At 42.7% G+C, this 14,577-nt stretch overlaps 1 protein-coding gene across 1 annotated transcript in view; it reads right to left on the bottom strand.

Moving 5' to 3' along the window:
• LOC118772342 (CD276 antigen-like) overlaps positions 1–14,577 on the bottom strand; it is a 67,328-nt gene that overhangs the window by 19,992 nt on the left and 32,759 nt on the right. Inside the window, exon 6 of the mRNA XM_036520603.1 lies at positions 5,919–5,940. Coding sequence (XP_036376496.1) covers positions 5,919–5,940 — 22 coding nt within the window. The remainder of the gene's footprint in view (positions 1–5,918; positions 5,941–14,577) is intronic.

Below are 14,577 nucleotides of genomic sequence, written 5' to 3'. Positions count from 1 at the left end.
TTTGCTACATTAGAAAACCCAGAAAAAAGTACAGCTAGAAAGTATTTTTACTTTGTTACTTTACAACTCTGGCTAGGACCAACGTTTTGGATTAACAGCTAGTGCAAAGGCCCAGGGCTACTCAGCTGAAATAACCATCTACAGAGCTCTGCCATGCCATTAACAGAGCGAATAAAAAAAATCATATTCTCACCACAAAAACTTGAGCCCACAGTGAAAGCGCTGACTCCAGGAGATATGCACAGACTGTGAGTTTGCTTGTCAATCTGTAGCAACAAAGAGCAACAGAAAACCACTTCTACAATGTAAAACTGTATTTCTCTAAACACAAATAGTATATACTACAGGTCAACAGATTGTTTTTTATGGCTGATGCCAATGTTTTTATAGCAGAGCAGCAAATAGCCAATATGTATTTCTGCATCTAAAAATGTAAATGACACCATTGCTCTCTTCAATGTACATTTATATAAGTTCTACTCACCGCAAAAAACTTAAGAGTGTGAGGCTGGTGGTGAGCTGCAGCACCAAAAACAGACACAAATCACTGCATCAGTATACCGTTTATTTTCACCGAGGAGACGTGGCAGTTGAAGTTGCCACGGTGATTAAACAGCGCAAGAGCAAAAAACCTCACGCGAGTTCATTAAATAATACGACTCAAGGATACGCATTAGCCAATATTCAAATTTATTCCAGCCAATGGCGTGACAAAGCAGGTCTGTCTTCTTCCTCAAATGCATTACGCGCAATGCATGATTGCACGGGATATCGCGATGATACATTTACTTGATTGACTCACTTTATCCCAACGTTAAAGCCATGGCTCTGCTCAACATGAGCTAAACAAGTTCATGTACTCTCGCTGCATACATTGTAGATTCTACACAATATTATTACATTTTGCTTCAGAACATGAGACAGTTGTGTAAAATGCGCAAAAGATGCTTAGATAAATCCAACAGATGGCCAGTCTCCTTTTTTCAGTGTATGAGTATGTGAGATATGTAACTGTGGTAGGAAAAACTGTATTAGCCTAGCAACACTGTGTACTAGCATAAGCCTACTGCCAAAAGGTTGTATTAAGTTCACTATGCTTGCTTGAGGTTATTGGAGGACAGGTGTATTGGACCCAGGAAGCCTGGGTTACTGCCAACTGAACTTTCAGGAGGGTTCCACCCATTTTAAAAAATATAGCTTGGTTTGGCGTAAAATATTGGAAGAAAAACCTGAGAAAAAACTCAGAATGATTGAGAGAAATAAATAAATAATTGTGTAAAAGTTAATTAAACCAAAAAGAGAAAAAGAGGGTGGACCATGAGAGGGGGAGCTAGCAGGTAAGCCCAGAAATGGGAAGGTTTAGGAAAAAGATATATAAGAAGGGGAATTTGAGGTGCTTCCCCAGACCTGGGTCTCGAGAGAGGGTGTGACTGCTTTGCTCCACGTGGACCAGCCCGGTTTACTGTATGTGATTTCTGATCCATATACAATAAACCTATATACATCAGACCTTGAGGTATAGTTTGTATTAATTTTGGAGATTGTTATTTCTGTATTTGATACAGCATACTGAAGGCACAAGAACGGAAAGGATCCTCTGGCCTGACTGGTAGAGGCGGGGAGTGGTGGAGTCACCACATAACCCTTTATTCAATGAGAGAAATGACCTGAGCATGTATAACTGTTTTGTACCACCCATGCCAATCTTATCAGTTGTGTAAAAACTTCAGTAAAAGAAAGTTCCAAAAAATAGGTGGGCTCAAGCAACGCCTTTCCTCAACTTCCTGGGATGAAGCTGATCTGCCAAATGCTCAACCACAAGATATCTTACATATCCCAACAACAGACAGGGACATACTATATTTTTGTGTTTCTGCCCTCCGCACTCCTCAGCCGAAGAAAAAAAAAGCTTTTCCTGCTGTTCGTTGTCTCTGTGTTGTCCGAGTGTTGCATGTGTGTTCAATGCCGTTGTCGGTGCACCCGCTCCGGGTGTGCAGAACGGTGACAGTGGGGACTCACTCAGGGTGTAGCGCGGGCGGAAGCGTATTTAATATTTAGCGAGTAGATGTGCTGCTTTATAATGGCTGCAGGGTTTACTCTACTGTGATGTGTAGAACCCCAGTGCTGACATTCCTTTTTGGGAGAGCGATCAATATAACATTCGCCTGAAGGGGGCGCTCACAACAGTGGCGGATTTAGGTATGGGCGACATGGTCAGCTGCCCAGAACGGCGTCTTGCCGGGGGCGGCACGGGGCGCGATCAGTTTTCTATCGCTCATTTGCGCGTCGCGTCAATGATATCATGTCACTGTATGGGTCTTTTAACCTTGTCGGAGTGGGCGCCCTGAATCTAGTTTGTGAGCTAGGCAGGCTACTGCCTGGGAAGATTTCCCACGCAGGAGTATGAGATGAGGAGGAGGGCGGGAGTAAGTTGACCTCAGGTCTCCCCACTGGAAGCCCGAGGTAGGGGGAGCGGGGGAATCTATCAAATAGCGCACCTTTAACTTTGTACAGTACTAATGCAATTAGTAAAATCTGTGAATATGTAGTTTCACAGACATTTTTTCTTTGGTTTGTGTGAAATTGTTAAGAATAATATAAAACCAGTCTGCACACCACCGAGGTGAATTGATTTAGTCTTAACTGTTGGTTGACAGTGTTGGAGTATGGGTAATGCTCAAGTGCCAAATCAACACAAATGGGTAAGAAAAGGTCTAAGCCATCAGGTGCCCAGTTTAGGAAAAAGAGGAAAGAAGAGGAGAAACGCGCAAAAGATAAAGGCAGCTATGTCATCTCTTTATGAGCATAATATTATGCATTTAATGAAAAAGGCGAGTACAACACTTATATTTGTTAGCCTATGTTGCTTGCTATGCTATTACACATAGGGTGATAATACTCCGTTTTCTGTCCAACTAGCATACATAACATTGGACATAATTTCACACAGTTTCATCATGATAATGTGCGTAGCCTGTAGCAAAATGATTACAACCTAACTAGCACATTATTGATTTGGTTAACTTTCATTGGGGTGACATCATAAAGGTTTTCTGTGATTGTATTGACTTGGTCGCAATTTCCAATGCTGTAGGCTAACTTAAAAGACGTCTATATTATGCTGATATTTTGTATCTTTTGTGCTATATTGAGTCTTTTGGGGTGTCTTGTGCTTAAAATTAGCCAAGGAGGATGTATGATTCATTTGGTTCCTATTCTGAAAGTTTGATAAATTGTGCATAATGACATGTATATTTAGAAATAGGGCAATCGTGTAATAATTCGATTCTCTTTTTTATTTGTTTATATATATGTGGCAGAGCTGGCTAGCTGAGGTGGTTAAGTAGCGTTGTCGCCGACTGGTCAGTGGAAATTTGCCTTTAGCTCGACTGGCAACGACGCTGGCTGTAAGGGGTTGGGAATAAGCAGTGAGAACACAGGTTCGAATCAGCTATTTGAAACACACAACGCAGTCTACACCCGTTACGTATAGCCTACTGCAGTTTGTTTCTATTTGTCTTTGTTACTTCTTTTTGATATTTGAGCGTTATTTTTGTATATATTTTTAGATTTATATAGTTTTAAAAGTTATGACTATTTATTTGTGTTGTTCCAAATGTCTGAGTAAAAAAAAAGGGGGGGGGGGGGGGGCATACAAGCTAGAACTGCCACTGGCTCACAGCCTGGGGTCAGTAGAGTCACAATCAGTAGGTAGCCAGTCCAGCAAAGGAGTGAAGCTAGCAGGGTTGGTTCCACCAATGTTGTTATGTGCAAGAATATGTGGTTTCTGGGTCTTTTCTGACACTGAATTATCTGAACAAACTGTAATTGAGACTCGTCTGACTGGAACTTATCTGTCTGAACTGTGCTGGATCCTCCTGTGTCAGGGTGCAAGTCACACACGGCTACAGTGTGAGTGAGTGAGAGAGAGAGAGAGAGGGAGAGGGAGAGGGAGAGGGAGAGGGAGAGAGGGAGAGAGGGAGAGGGAGAGGGAGAGAGAGAGAGATTGATTGCATCTCCTGGTTCAGGGATGCAGTGTGTGTTCTGTCCTGGTTGTTTTCTGACTGAGTGTTCTACTCTACAGTGATGTGCCTGATATGGGCGTCTCTGAGAGACCTGAACTCTGTCTCCACCTACTGGTTGGAACAGTCACTGAGCTCATACTCCTCCCATCGTCCTGTCCTGTGCAAAGCTCCCGTTACAGGTATCAGTGTAACAGGCAGAGATGTAGTGCTATTTTCTGAAGATCCAGAGCGCCAGGGAGTGTATAACAAAAAAAAAAAAAAAAAAACTTGCCTTCCAGGGGGTGTCATTTCTCGACCTCAGTTATCCTAAAGTATGTTTTACCTCAGTGAAAGTGTATAGTTTCATGCACAAAACTCAAAACTTTACACACACATGCACACACACTCAAACTCATTTCACAGCTGCACACAAAGTACCCATAATACACGTCATACACACTGTCCACACAAGACACACATACAAGCGCACACATACACTTGTAAGTAATGTAAGACACTGTGCACATGTATGGAAGTTAAATTGTTAATTAAAAATATAGATAAAAATACATTAAAATAAAATGCATATATTTTTATATATCCAGCAGATCCTTCAGTCCACAGCGCCCCCCTCTGGACCCCCAGAGTCTGATGATTTGTGCCCCGCCCTCTCTCTCTCTGGCTCTGGGACGTCCTGCATAACCAGGTATGCGCCTGCTTCATCCTGGTTGCCGTGGTGATTGGGCGGCTGTGGATCCAGTATGGCTGATAGGCTCAGTGTGGCTCCAGCTCCGTCCCCAGCTTCCACCTCTCCATTTCCTCCTTCTCCAACTTGTTTCTTTTGATCCCCAACTGTAAGACGCAGAAAATATGTACAGTGTTTAACAAGCAAGTTTAAATATCAATGTGGACAACTCCAGTCAAAACATCAATACACTGTAATCAAAGCTATTTCACCTCCTGTTTCTTGTTTAGTTGCTTTCAAAATTGTGTTATGTATAATAGTCCTATTTGAGATTTTAGTCACAGACACAGACACACACACACATCAATCTCTGTGCCACAGCTTTCAGAATACAGCTCCTTCACATAACCCCTTCTCATGAGTCCTGTCACTCTTACTAGGGAAATCTCAAGCAGTGCAAAATGTATGTCTGAGTGTGCATGTGTTTGAGAAAATGTGTGTGTGTGTACATATGCATGTGTGAGTATGTATGTGTGTAAATGTGTTTCTGGTTCACTGGTGTGTCTGTATGTGTGCTTCTGCTTGCGTGTGGGTGTTTGTATGTACTTTTTTTTTTTATACTTCTGCATGTGCTTGTGTGTTGGGGGGGGGGGGGGTAGATACTTAATGTCTCTTTGTGACAGAGACAGGGAGAGCCTATGATTATATGCTGGTAACAGCGCTTCAGTTTGATTACCACAGTTTTACAGCCTCTCACATTTGGTCAAACAGATTTTATATGTTGGTGTAAAATAATAAGGTGAAACAGTAATGGTTTGTCTTTACCTGGTTGGAGTGCTCTGAACAACAATACTGCCACAAGACCATGGGTAAGGAGGCCAGCAACTGCAATACCAGCAGCAGCAGCAGCAGTGGCAGTATGGTGCCAGGTGACACTCCCAGAATTTTTGCTTTTTTGTTTTTATTTGTATTTGTTTGTGTGTGTGTGTACGCACATTTTTGTTTTTATCCAAGTATGAGCATGTATATGAGTTTTATGGACAGCAGTCTGGTTTGATTACCACTGTACTACAGTGTAAAACAGTTTTAAATACATGGGTCTAGAATAATAAGGTCCAAAGAGTTCATATTTCTCTGTACCTTTTTTCCATGCTACTATGAGGAGTCCTGTCACGAGAAGAACAGTAATAACCACAGCAACAGCAGCAGCAGCAGGGTGCAGGGTGTCACTCCCAGAATGCTTATCTGCACCTGTAAATAAAGACACACTTCCTCAGAGGGGGTTACAGCTGACAGCATTTTCACCCTGAACCAAAGCCAGTCATGAAGGAGGAGTCTAAATTCTGGCGTAGCGTTATCACAAATGGATTTATATTAGTGGAAAGTGAAGCTCTCTGTGGCTCCAGACCAGCTCAGGTGAGTTTTATTTAGTTTCTTCTCTTTATCTTTCACTTCCTGGATTTGTACCTGTAAATCTGACATATGTCTGCACCAGCTGCAGAGTCCGGTCAGCTAACACCTTGCAGGTGTACGTTCCTGTGAGGTTCTGGCCCTCTGGGTTCTGGATCAGGAGCAACCCGTTTTCTAAAAGGTCCTGAACCCGGTTCTTCCACAGGTCTGAGATATGCCGGTGTGAGGTGCTGCTGTTGTGTGTGAGGATGGGCGGGGTTTGTCCCATGAAAGTCCAGGTTTGAGTGAAGTTCTGGAGGCTGGGCTTTGGTGCAGGGCAGGGGATGGCCAGGGTTTGGCCCACTTCTCCATGGATGTCCTCTGAAAGAACAATCAAACACAAGTTGAGTTACACTTAGACCAAGCCCTCCACACCCTGACAGACCCGGTCCAGTAAGATGATCACGCTGATGCACAGAAAATCCCAGGTTAATCTCTGATAATATTTCTGTTCTGGGTTATTAGGTGAGTCAGTAAAGTAACTGGCTGTATCCAGATTATTGCCAGTAATGTGTGAGGTATTGGAAGATTGAAGATTCAAGATTCACTTTATTGTCCCAGACTGTAGGAAATTTGGCTCGGGCTTCCACCCATGGTACATCCATAGAGAAAACATTCCACATACATACAGACAGGATGAGACAGCTACAGGGAACAAGAGACATATCTAACATAACGATCAAAACATACAGTGAAAAAGATGTTTGACACCGATGTTAAAAAGATAAAACCTATAGTGCCAAAAGTAGAGAGAGGTGCTATATTGATTCCATCCCTGTTACGTCTACCGCCATTTCAAATTTTTATTGAAGTAGGGATAAAAGAGTTTTTAAATCTATTCAAACCACAGTGTGGTACTTTAAACCTGCTCCCTGATGGCAGTAGCTGGTACTCGGTGTGTAGCACATGAGATGAGTCGGTTATAATCTTGTTGGCTTGCCTTAACACAGCCTGCTTGTAGGTAGATGGATGTTGTCCTACTATTATCTTCCATGCAGTTTGTATGAGTCGGACTAGTTTTGACTTCAGTTGCACAGAGCGGTTACCAAACCAAGCTGTAATGCTATATCTAATTAGGCTCTCAAAGACTGCTTCAAAGATGACCTCAATGAAATTGAAGTTCAAAGAGTCAATTACAGAGCCTGAAGGCCCCACCCATTCTAGGGTTCATGAAGCCTCATTCTGCCATCAGTAGATGCCCCCCACTGTTCAGGTGATCGATGATGTAATCCAGGCTGCGGTACCTTGCTGTCTGAACGAAGCTCTCCACTCCCCGGTCCCGTCCTCTTTGGACACGGTGCAGATGTAGGCATGGTCAGAAAGATTTCCCAGCATCCTCACTGTGCTGCTCACTGAGAACAGTCCCTGGGCATCTGCAGTCGGCTGGCTGGAGTCCTGCAGGGTTCCTGATGGTGTGGGTGGATCAGTGGACCAGGAAACGCGAGGGGTGGGGTAGATGCCCTGGGACATGCAGGCCACTCCCTCTCTGGTCCTCTCCATGCTCACTGATTTGATGGGAGCTGCAGTGATGTCACAATAGCAGTAAAGCATCTACTTCCTGTGCACAGTCTCACAAGGTGGAACATAAAAAGGTTTCGTCAGGAACCCAAGTCATTTGCTACTCACTAAATTCATTCAGGCACATCTTACGATGCATCCATCGTAAAAACAATTGCAAGGGTTAAGCAAAACTGAAGTGAGGGAAAACTGCACATGTACCATCCTCTTCAACTGATGTTTGCAACTCCTTACTACCCACAATCCACTGCTTGAGCAAAGCACGCCCCTTCAAGAATGTTCAGAGTGATACAGTAAATTAGAACACTTTTTATTTGGGTTTATTTGACAAGGGCAGTTCACAATAAATAACATTTCTGTAAATATGCCAGAACCAAACAAAATGGTTAGTTTTTATCTGCAAGGCAAAATCAGACAGTGAAGAGAACATACAGGAGGTGTATGGAACAAAAGCACAAGAGACTGCTCATTTCATATCCAGTTACCGGATGTTTTAATTGTGTAGGTACATGATATTCTTGGTTATGGTTAGATAACTTTATTAAACCCTTTTTGGCTTGTTAGGCTATTTTATTATTTCAGGACAGTAATGGAAAGGTCCAATGAATACCAGGGATACCCAGAGAGGGATTCTCTGTTAAACACTGTGGGTCATGAGGGCATTAGCAGGAGATGGTTGTGGGGAGACTCACCCTCCACTGTCACGTTCACAAAGGACCTCTGGTTGTGGGTTTGACAGCTGTATCTGCCCTGGTCCTGAATGCTGGTGTTCTGTAGCAGCAGGGATGCGTTGCCCTGGGAGATCAGGTCCTTAAAGAGAGAGGTCCGTCCTTTGTAGCGCCTGTCTTGGTCCTCTAGCTGATCAGTGCCATGGTAGTAGCTGTGGACACTGATGCCCTGTCCAACCAGTTTATGCCAGTAAAACTCTTCATTCGAGTCTTCATTCCTTGAGGGTCTGAAGCTGCACGGCAGCACACAGGCCTCAGAGAAGAGGCAGGTAACAGGTGTGTCTGCAGAGGAAGAATACACAGCAGAGTGGGGCAGCTGTTAGGGAGCCGGGCTCCTAATCAGAAGGTTGCAGGTTCATTTCCTGACATTTATTTATTTATAAAATAATTTATATAGCTCCACACTAGAGTGACTGCACCCCTTTTGACATGCACATGCTGGTGCTGTTATGTGTTATCATTTATCATTATGTGTTATCATTTATCATTATGTGTTATCATTTAGAAGGTGAAGTTATGCATTCCCTGCAACGTGTCTAAGATAAGATAAGACTTTATTGATCCCCACATGGGGAAATTTGGGGAGCTATGTCATATGCTGTAAAATTCTAATTTAGAGATTTAACCAGCTAGCTAAAAGACAGACACATGGAACACTTTTGTTGGGAAGATCAGATATGTTAATTTCTCATAATGGATACTAATGACACCATTTTAAGCACAAAGAATTATGGGGTGCACTTGCTTTGACCGCCATGCAGGAGACACAGACAGAAGGAAGCTAGTTGCAATGCACCTAACGTGTTTCCACCTGCTGCTGTATTTCTGCATTAACATTCCATTTCCCTTTAGTTAAGTTCAGTTCACATCTACACGTCTGATCACCTCTTCATGTCGTTTAATGAGTGTCTCCCTCCATGGCCATCTCCCTCTCCTCGTTTCCTTTCACTGTAACCCCCGTTCCCTCTCATCCACTCACCTTTCCTCCTTTTTATGTCCCAAACTTTGTTTTCCTTAAAAAATACAAATCTAATAATTTAATGCACTTGTGTCTCCACCAGCTAGCTTGTACCTCGTCTGACCAACTATTGAAACCTGGTCATAAGGTTATATAGAGTGAATTTGTATATGCATTGAATCCATTCATCGTACACCTTGAGATTTTTCCTGTCCAACAAAGCCCACAACCCTGTCAGCCATCAGCATGGCCTCTCTCTCCTGACTGTTCATTCCTCACTTTTCTTTTACTGTCTGTGTGTCTACCCTTCCCTGCCAACTCCCACATCGCATCTTCTTTTCCCTGCCTTTCTCTTCTCTTTCTGTCAATTTTTGCAGCTCTTAGGTACCAGCATCCACAGAAAGGTGTTTACCTGTACAGACAGAGCACAAGGTGAGGAGCACCTGGCACTGTGACCCACCACAGACATAATGCAATAACAGAAGTTCAACAACATAACGCAGCGCAACACATTTCTGCACTTTTTGTAAAGTGCACATGAATCTTTGTCAACATTAAACACATACTGCAAGAGTGATGAGAAAAAAAGAGCAGCTAGAAGCACAGCAGGTGAGAGTGAAGCTGGAAAGTGGGTTTTGTGTTACCTTGGCCTTCAGTCAGAGTCAGTATCCACAGGAGGACGATGGTGACGACCAGACGAGGCCCTGCCATGGCTGAGACTCCACCCAGCAACTGAAAAATCATTTTATTTATTAACTTATTCAGTTGAAAGGGACAGAGCATAACAGTCAACTGTATTATTACATATAGTGCCAGATTTAGCTGTAAGATAATTCCACCAAGAACAGTTTTAGAATGTAGGTTCAGCATCACATTTTGGAAATTTAAATCTGTAAAATTAATGAAATTCCCTTCTCCCTTTCCTGCAGTTCTCATGTGCAGTTTGGGAGATGACCAGGAGTATTCTTAACAGCTTGCAGTTTCCAGCATGGATCCCCCAGTTTCAGTAGCTGGGTGGCAGTGTAGCATAGCGGTAAGGAGCGGTGCTTGTAGCCAAAATGTGGCAGGGAGGATTCCCTGCTGGGGTGCTGCTGCTGTACCCTTGCACAAGGTATTTAACCTGGATTCACCTCAGTAAATATCCAGCTGTATAAATGGATAACATGTAAAAACAGCAACGTGTTAAGTAGCTCTGGATAAGAGCGTCTGCTAAATACCAATAATGTAATTTCGACACTTTAAGAAGGAGGCCTTGTGAAATGGTGAATCTCATCTCTCAGTCTCAGAGTGGCACCACTGTCTGCCAACAAATAGTGCAGAACTGTCCACTGCACAGCATGGACTGGAATGGAAATGGAAGCTGTTTGGGTACTTTATTTTAGGGGTCCATAATCATGCATTGATAAACTGCTAATAGTTTATAATACAGCAACATAAAGCATAATTAAAGACTCATAAGGCTTTTTCATAACCTTGTCTTGTATGTTTGCTATAAATAATTTATCAGCAAACTGCGTATAGGATGTACATGCCCAATTACACAGCTACATAATGGGGCTGATCTTACAAACTAGTCATTATGTCTTTTCATACTGCTGCTAATCTTCACCAATTTAGCCAGCTCTACTCAAATGTATTGAACAAAACTTTAAACAGGTTGTTTAAGACTGTGCTCCCCATGAATAAAAATAAACTCATTCTAACTGTATAAAATTTATTTGAGGTGCATAGCCGACATGCTGCTGTTTAGCACATTTTATTTCCTACATCAAGCAGTTGCTTGATCGACTAACAGTAATTTTCCAGCATTTACAAAAAAAGGACACTGATTAACTAGATTATCTACCTCCATATGAGAAATTAGTTAATATCTAAACAGGCTTATTATTACTGACATTAAAATGAAACGGATGAAAAAAGGAGAATGAAGACAGTAAAATTAAAATATTCTCAATAGCGGTAAAGCCATTAGTGGCATCTAACATGAGATTTAACGGCTTCAAAATGGCGTCAAACTTATACGAAGAGGATTCACTCACCAACTAACCTACACACGCGCACTCGGGTTGCTGCTTCTACTCCTTTACCAACTGGCCTGTGAAACCAGTTTTACTCAAGAGAGGCGATTCACTTCATTCAACATATGAACCAAAACAGCTGCTTTCACCTGAGAGATTTACCTTTAACCTGGACCTTTAACTGTTCTCCGTTTCCCGGAGTTCAAGGATCGGGCGAAAGATCTACATTTACATTTTTGGTCATTTAGCAGACGCTCTTATCCAGAAAGTCTTGCAAAATGTTATGCTAGAAGGTTCCAGAATTCAACATGTGAAATGCATGCCAAATATGGCTTGGAAAGAAATATCAAAATACTACTTGAATCGTAGGCCTACCAAATGAAATGTGAAAGTGCATGGACGAATGGATAGATGACTGAATGATTGAATTGTGCACAGAAACGGCCCATACCAAGTGCAATTAGAAATCAGCAGTTCGCCTCACATTTTCTTGAGTCTTGCTTACTGTTATCCACAACTTAATTGGTGTTTTAATCGGCAAAACTGAGCAAATGATTTGGACTGTGAGAAGACACGCGTCTCAAGTGGATGAGTGTGTGGGCAAGACGACACACGATATCGTATATGTGCACAGCTCTTAAGACATAATTACGAATTTATTTTAAATACTATTAAAATGAAATTAAAATGATCTTTTCTAATGTCTAATACAATGTTTGCTGATCATATGTAGGCAATGCCAAAACATTGGCCAGAAGATACCCGATATTTCATGTAAGATTGCATCGTTCTGACGGTTTTGTGCATGCATCAATATTTCTGAAAACTATTTTGAGCACCCAGCGCACTTGTTTGTGCACGCTTCCATTCACATCTAGCATACGGGGCTTCCCGAGAAACCATGACCGCCGCAGCCTCGGTACTTTTGTGCAAAAAAGGAAGGAACTCCCCCCTTCTAACTCTAGTTCATTGATGTTCATGCTGTTCATTACGGCATCCCCCGCTGCCGTGACACACTGCATTTCCTGTTGTTCAGTTCAGCCTTTTTTCCTTTTAACCACATCACCTTCCTGTGGTTAGAGGTGGAGGTAGAACCATAACCACACCAACACTGTTGTTTCATTTTTAACGCAACCCGATACCGACCCCTTTGACCACACAGTGTTGCACACCAACGCTCTCATCCCCTTTCAGCACAGCCATACAAATACCTTGATCTCAGATTAACACACACCCCACACACTAATATCTTCGTTTTAAATTAACATACTCCTACACACTAACATAATGGTGTCAGATTAACAAACCTGAACATGCCAATATATTTATGTCACATTATTACAAAATTATACACCATCATAATTTTACCAGCCATACCCCCCAACCTATCCTCATACACAACCCTACATACCACCATCTTTATCTCTGGGGAAAAAAAAAGAAACCTCACACACCACCATCTTGATATGAGATTTACAACCTCCAACAAAACAAATCATTTATCTCAGATTAAACATACTGTGTATGACAACCTTTAATTTGTACCAACATAACCACATATATGAACATCCCACCAGAGTAACAATACCAAACACAGCAACCTTTTCATCTCAGATTGACAGATGCATATGCCAGACTATCTTCATAATGGAGAGACAGAGAGCAAATCGGAGAAAGTAATTGAGAGGGTAAGACAGAGTGCATGTGTGTGCGTGTTTTTTTGAGAGACACACAGAGGCAGAGTGGGGGCGGGGGCGAGTTACAGTGCGATTCTACTCTCCTGCTCCGTCTACAAGCGCGAAGCGTTACGGCCAGTGCCATTCATATTTCAAGGAGTGGTCTGTCACCTTTTTAATGTCTCTGACACACCTCTCTTCCTCAATTTTCAATTTCAAATTTCAATTCCAAAGAGCTTTATTGGCATGACAAATATACACACAGGTACACATCTCTGTCTGTTGTGGAGCGCCCACAAATCTGAAATCTCCTGGTACGCACTGTGCGTACAGCCGTACAGCTGCAGACGCCCGTGGCTGCAGCAGTACTTCCACTAACTTCAGAACTACTGAAGTTGTTTTTGCGCTTGGCTTCCGGGGCTCCGTCATTAGATTTGCTTTTCGGCATTTCCTCAGCTTTTCCCTTCTGATATCTCTAGGATAGCTTTACGGGCATTTGCGGCCGTTTACCTATGCTAATTAAGGACAAGTGGAACGCGCTTGTCATGAATCAGTTCATGTTCATGAATCAGACGTAGACTTTTCTTAAGAATTTTCTTAAGAACAATTTAAGTGAATATTTGAGAAAATACTTAGGAAAATATTAGTGAATGAGGCCCATTGTTCGCACTTACCTAACACGACGATACTGTTCTCCGTTTCCACCTGTCACGACTGGGCTCCCAGTTCCGATAACTGTCCAATTTTCCTGAGCGTCGACACCAAGCCGCACTTTCACACCGACCAGCAACACCTGTCTCTCACCCTGTTAACAAACCGTGCCGCTCCCGTGCCGCTCGCTTCTTCACGCTGATAATCTCACTCTCCTCTGCTCCGCTCGCTCGTGGCTTTGTTTTTCCCCGCCTCTGGTATTGCTGAGCCCTGATTGGACGGAAATCTCCTGGCAAACTAAAAGATACTCACGTGCTGATAGCGTTTCTTAAAGGGGCGTGTCCTAAAAGCACAGAACAGACACCTCATATCCACGCGGTTTACCGCATACAGCTGCGGCAAGCGCAGCGCCGCACCAAGGCGACCTGCAGAGTTCTGGCGGTTTAACTTCCTCTGTCCATCCCAGAGAAAAGTAAAATAACACAATTTAAGCCGTGAAGCACTCTGTGGTCGATACTACGTGGCCAGGTTTTACTTCGCTAACGTATAGCCAGATAGCTAAACGAGTACACGGGTAACGAGCAAGATAGATGGCCACTTTAATGTCTCTTTTCACATACTGTGTAGTACCGTTCAGTCTGGACCACCTAATCTACGAGTCAACGAGCCACTTTCATTTTCTTTGAACACAACTTGATTAGCGAGACCAACTATATTTCACCTCTTCGAGTGAGTATAATATTGACTGCATAACACTGCGAACAAAAACGAGAGATTTACTTGATGTCGTTATATCACTATACTGTCATTTCAATATTAAAGGAAATACCCGTAGAATCTGCTGAGAAAGTTGCCCGCTTGTATTTAGTTTGGGTGCTCAGATTCGAATA

The sequence above is a fragment of the Megalops cyprinoides genome, chromosome 2, assembly GCF_013368585.1.
Source record: "Megalops cyprinoides isolate fMegCyp1 chromosome 2, fMegCyp1.pri, whole genome shotgun sequence".
Classification (NCBI taxonomy): Eukaryota; Metazoa; Chordata; class Actinopteri; order Elopiformes; family Megalopidae; genus Megalops; species Megalops cyprinoides.
Note: the sequence above shows the minus strand (reverse complement) of the source record. Positions and strands in the feature narration are given on the sequence as shown.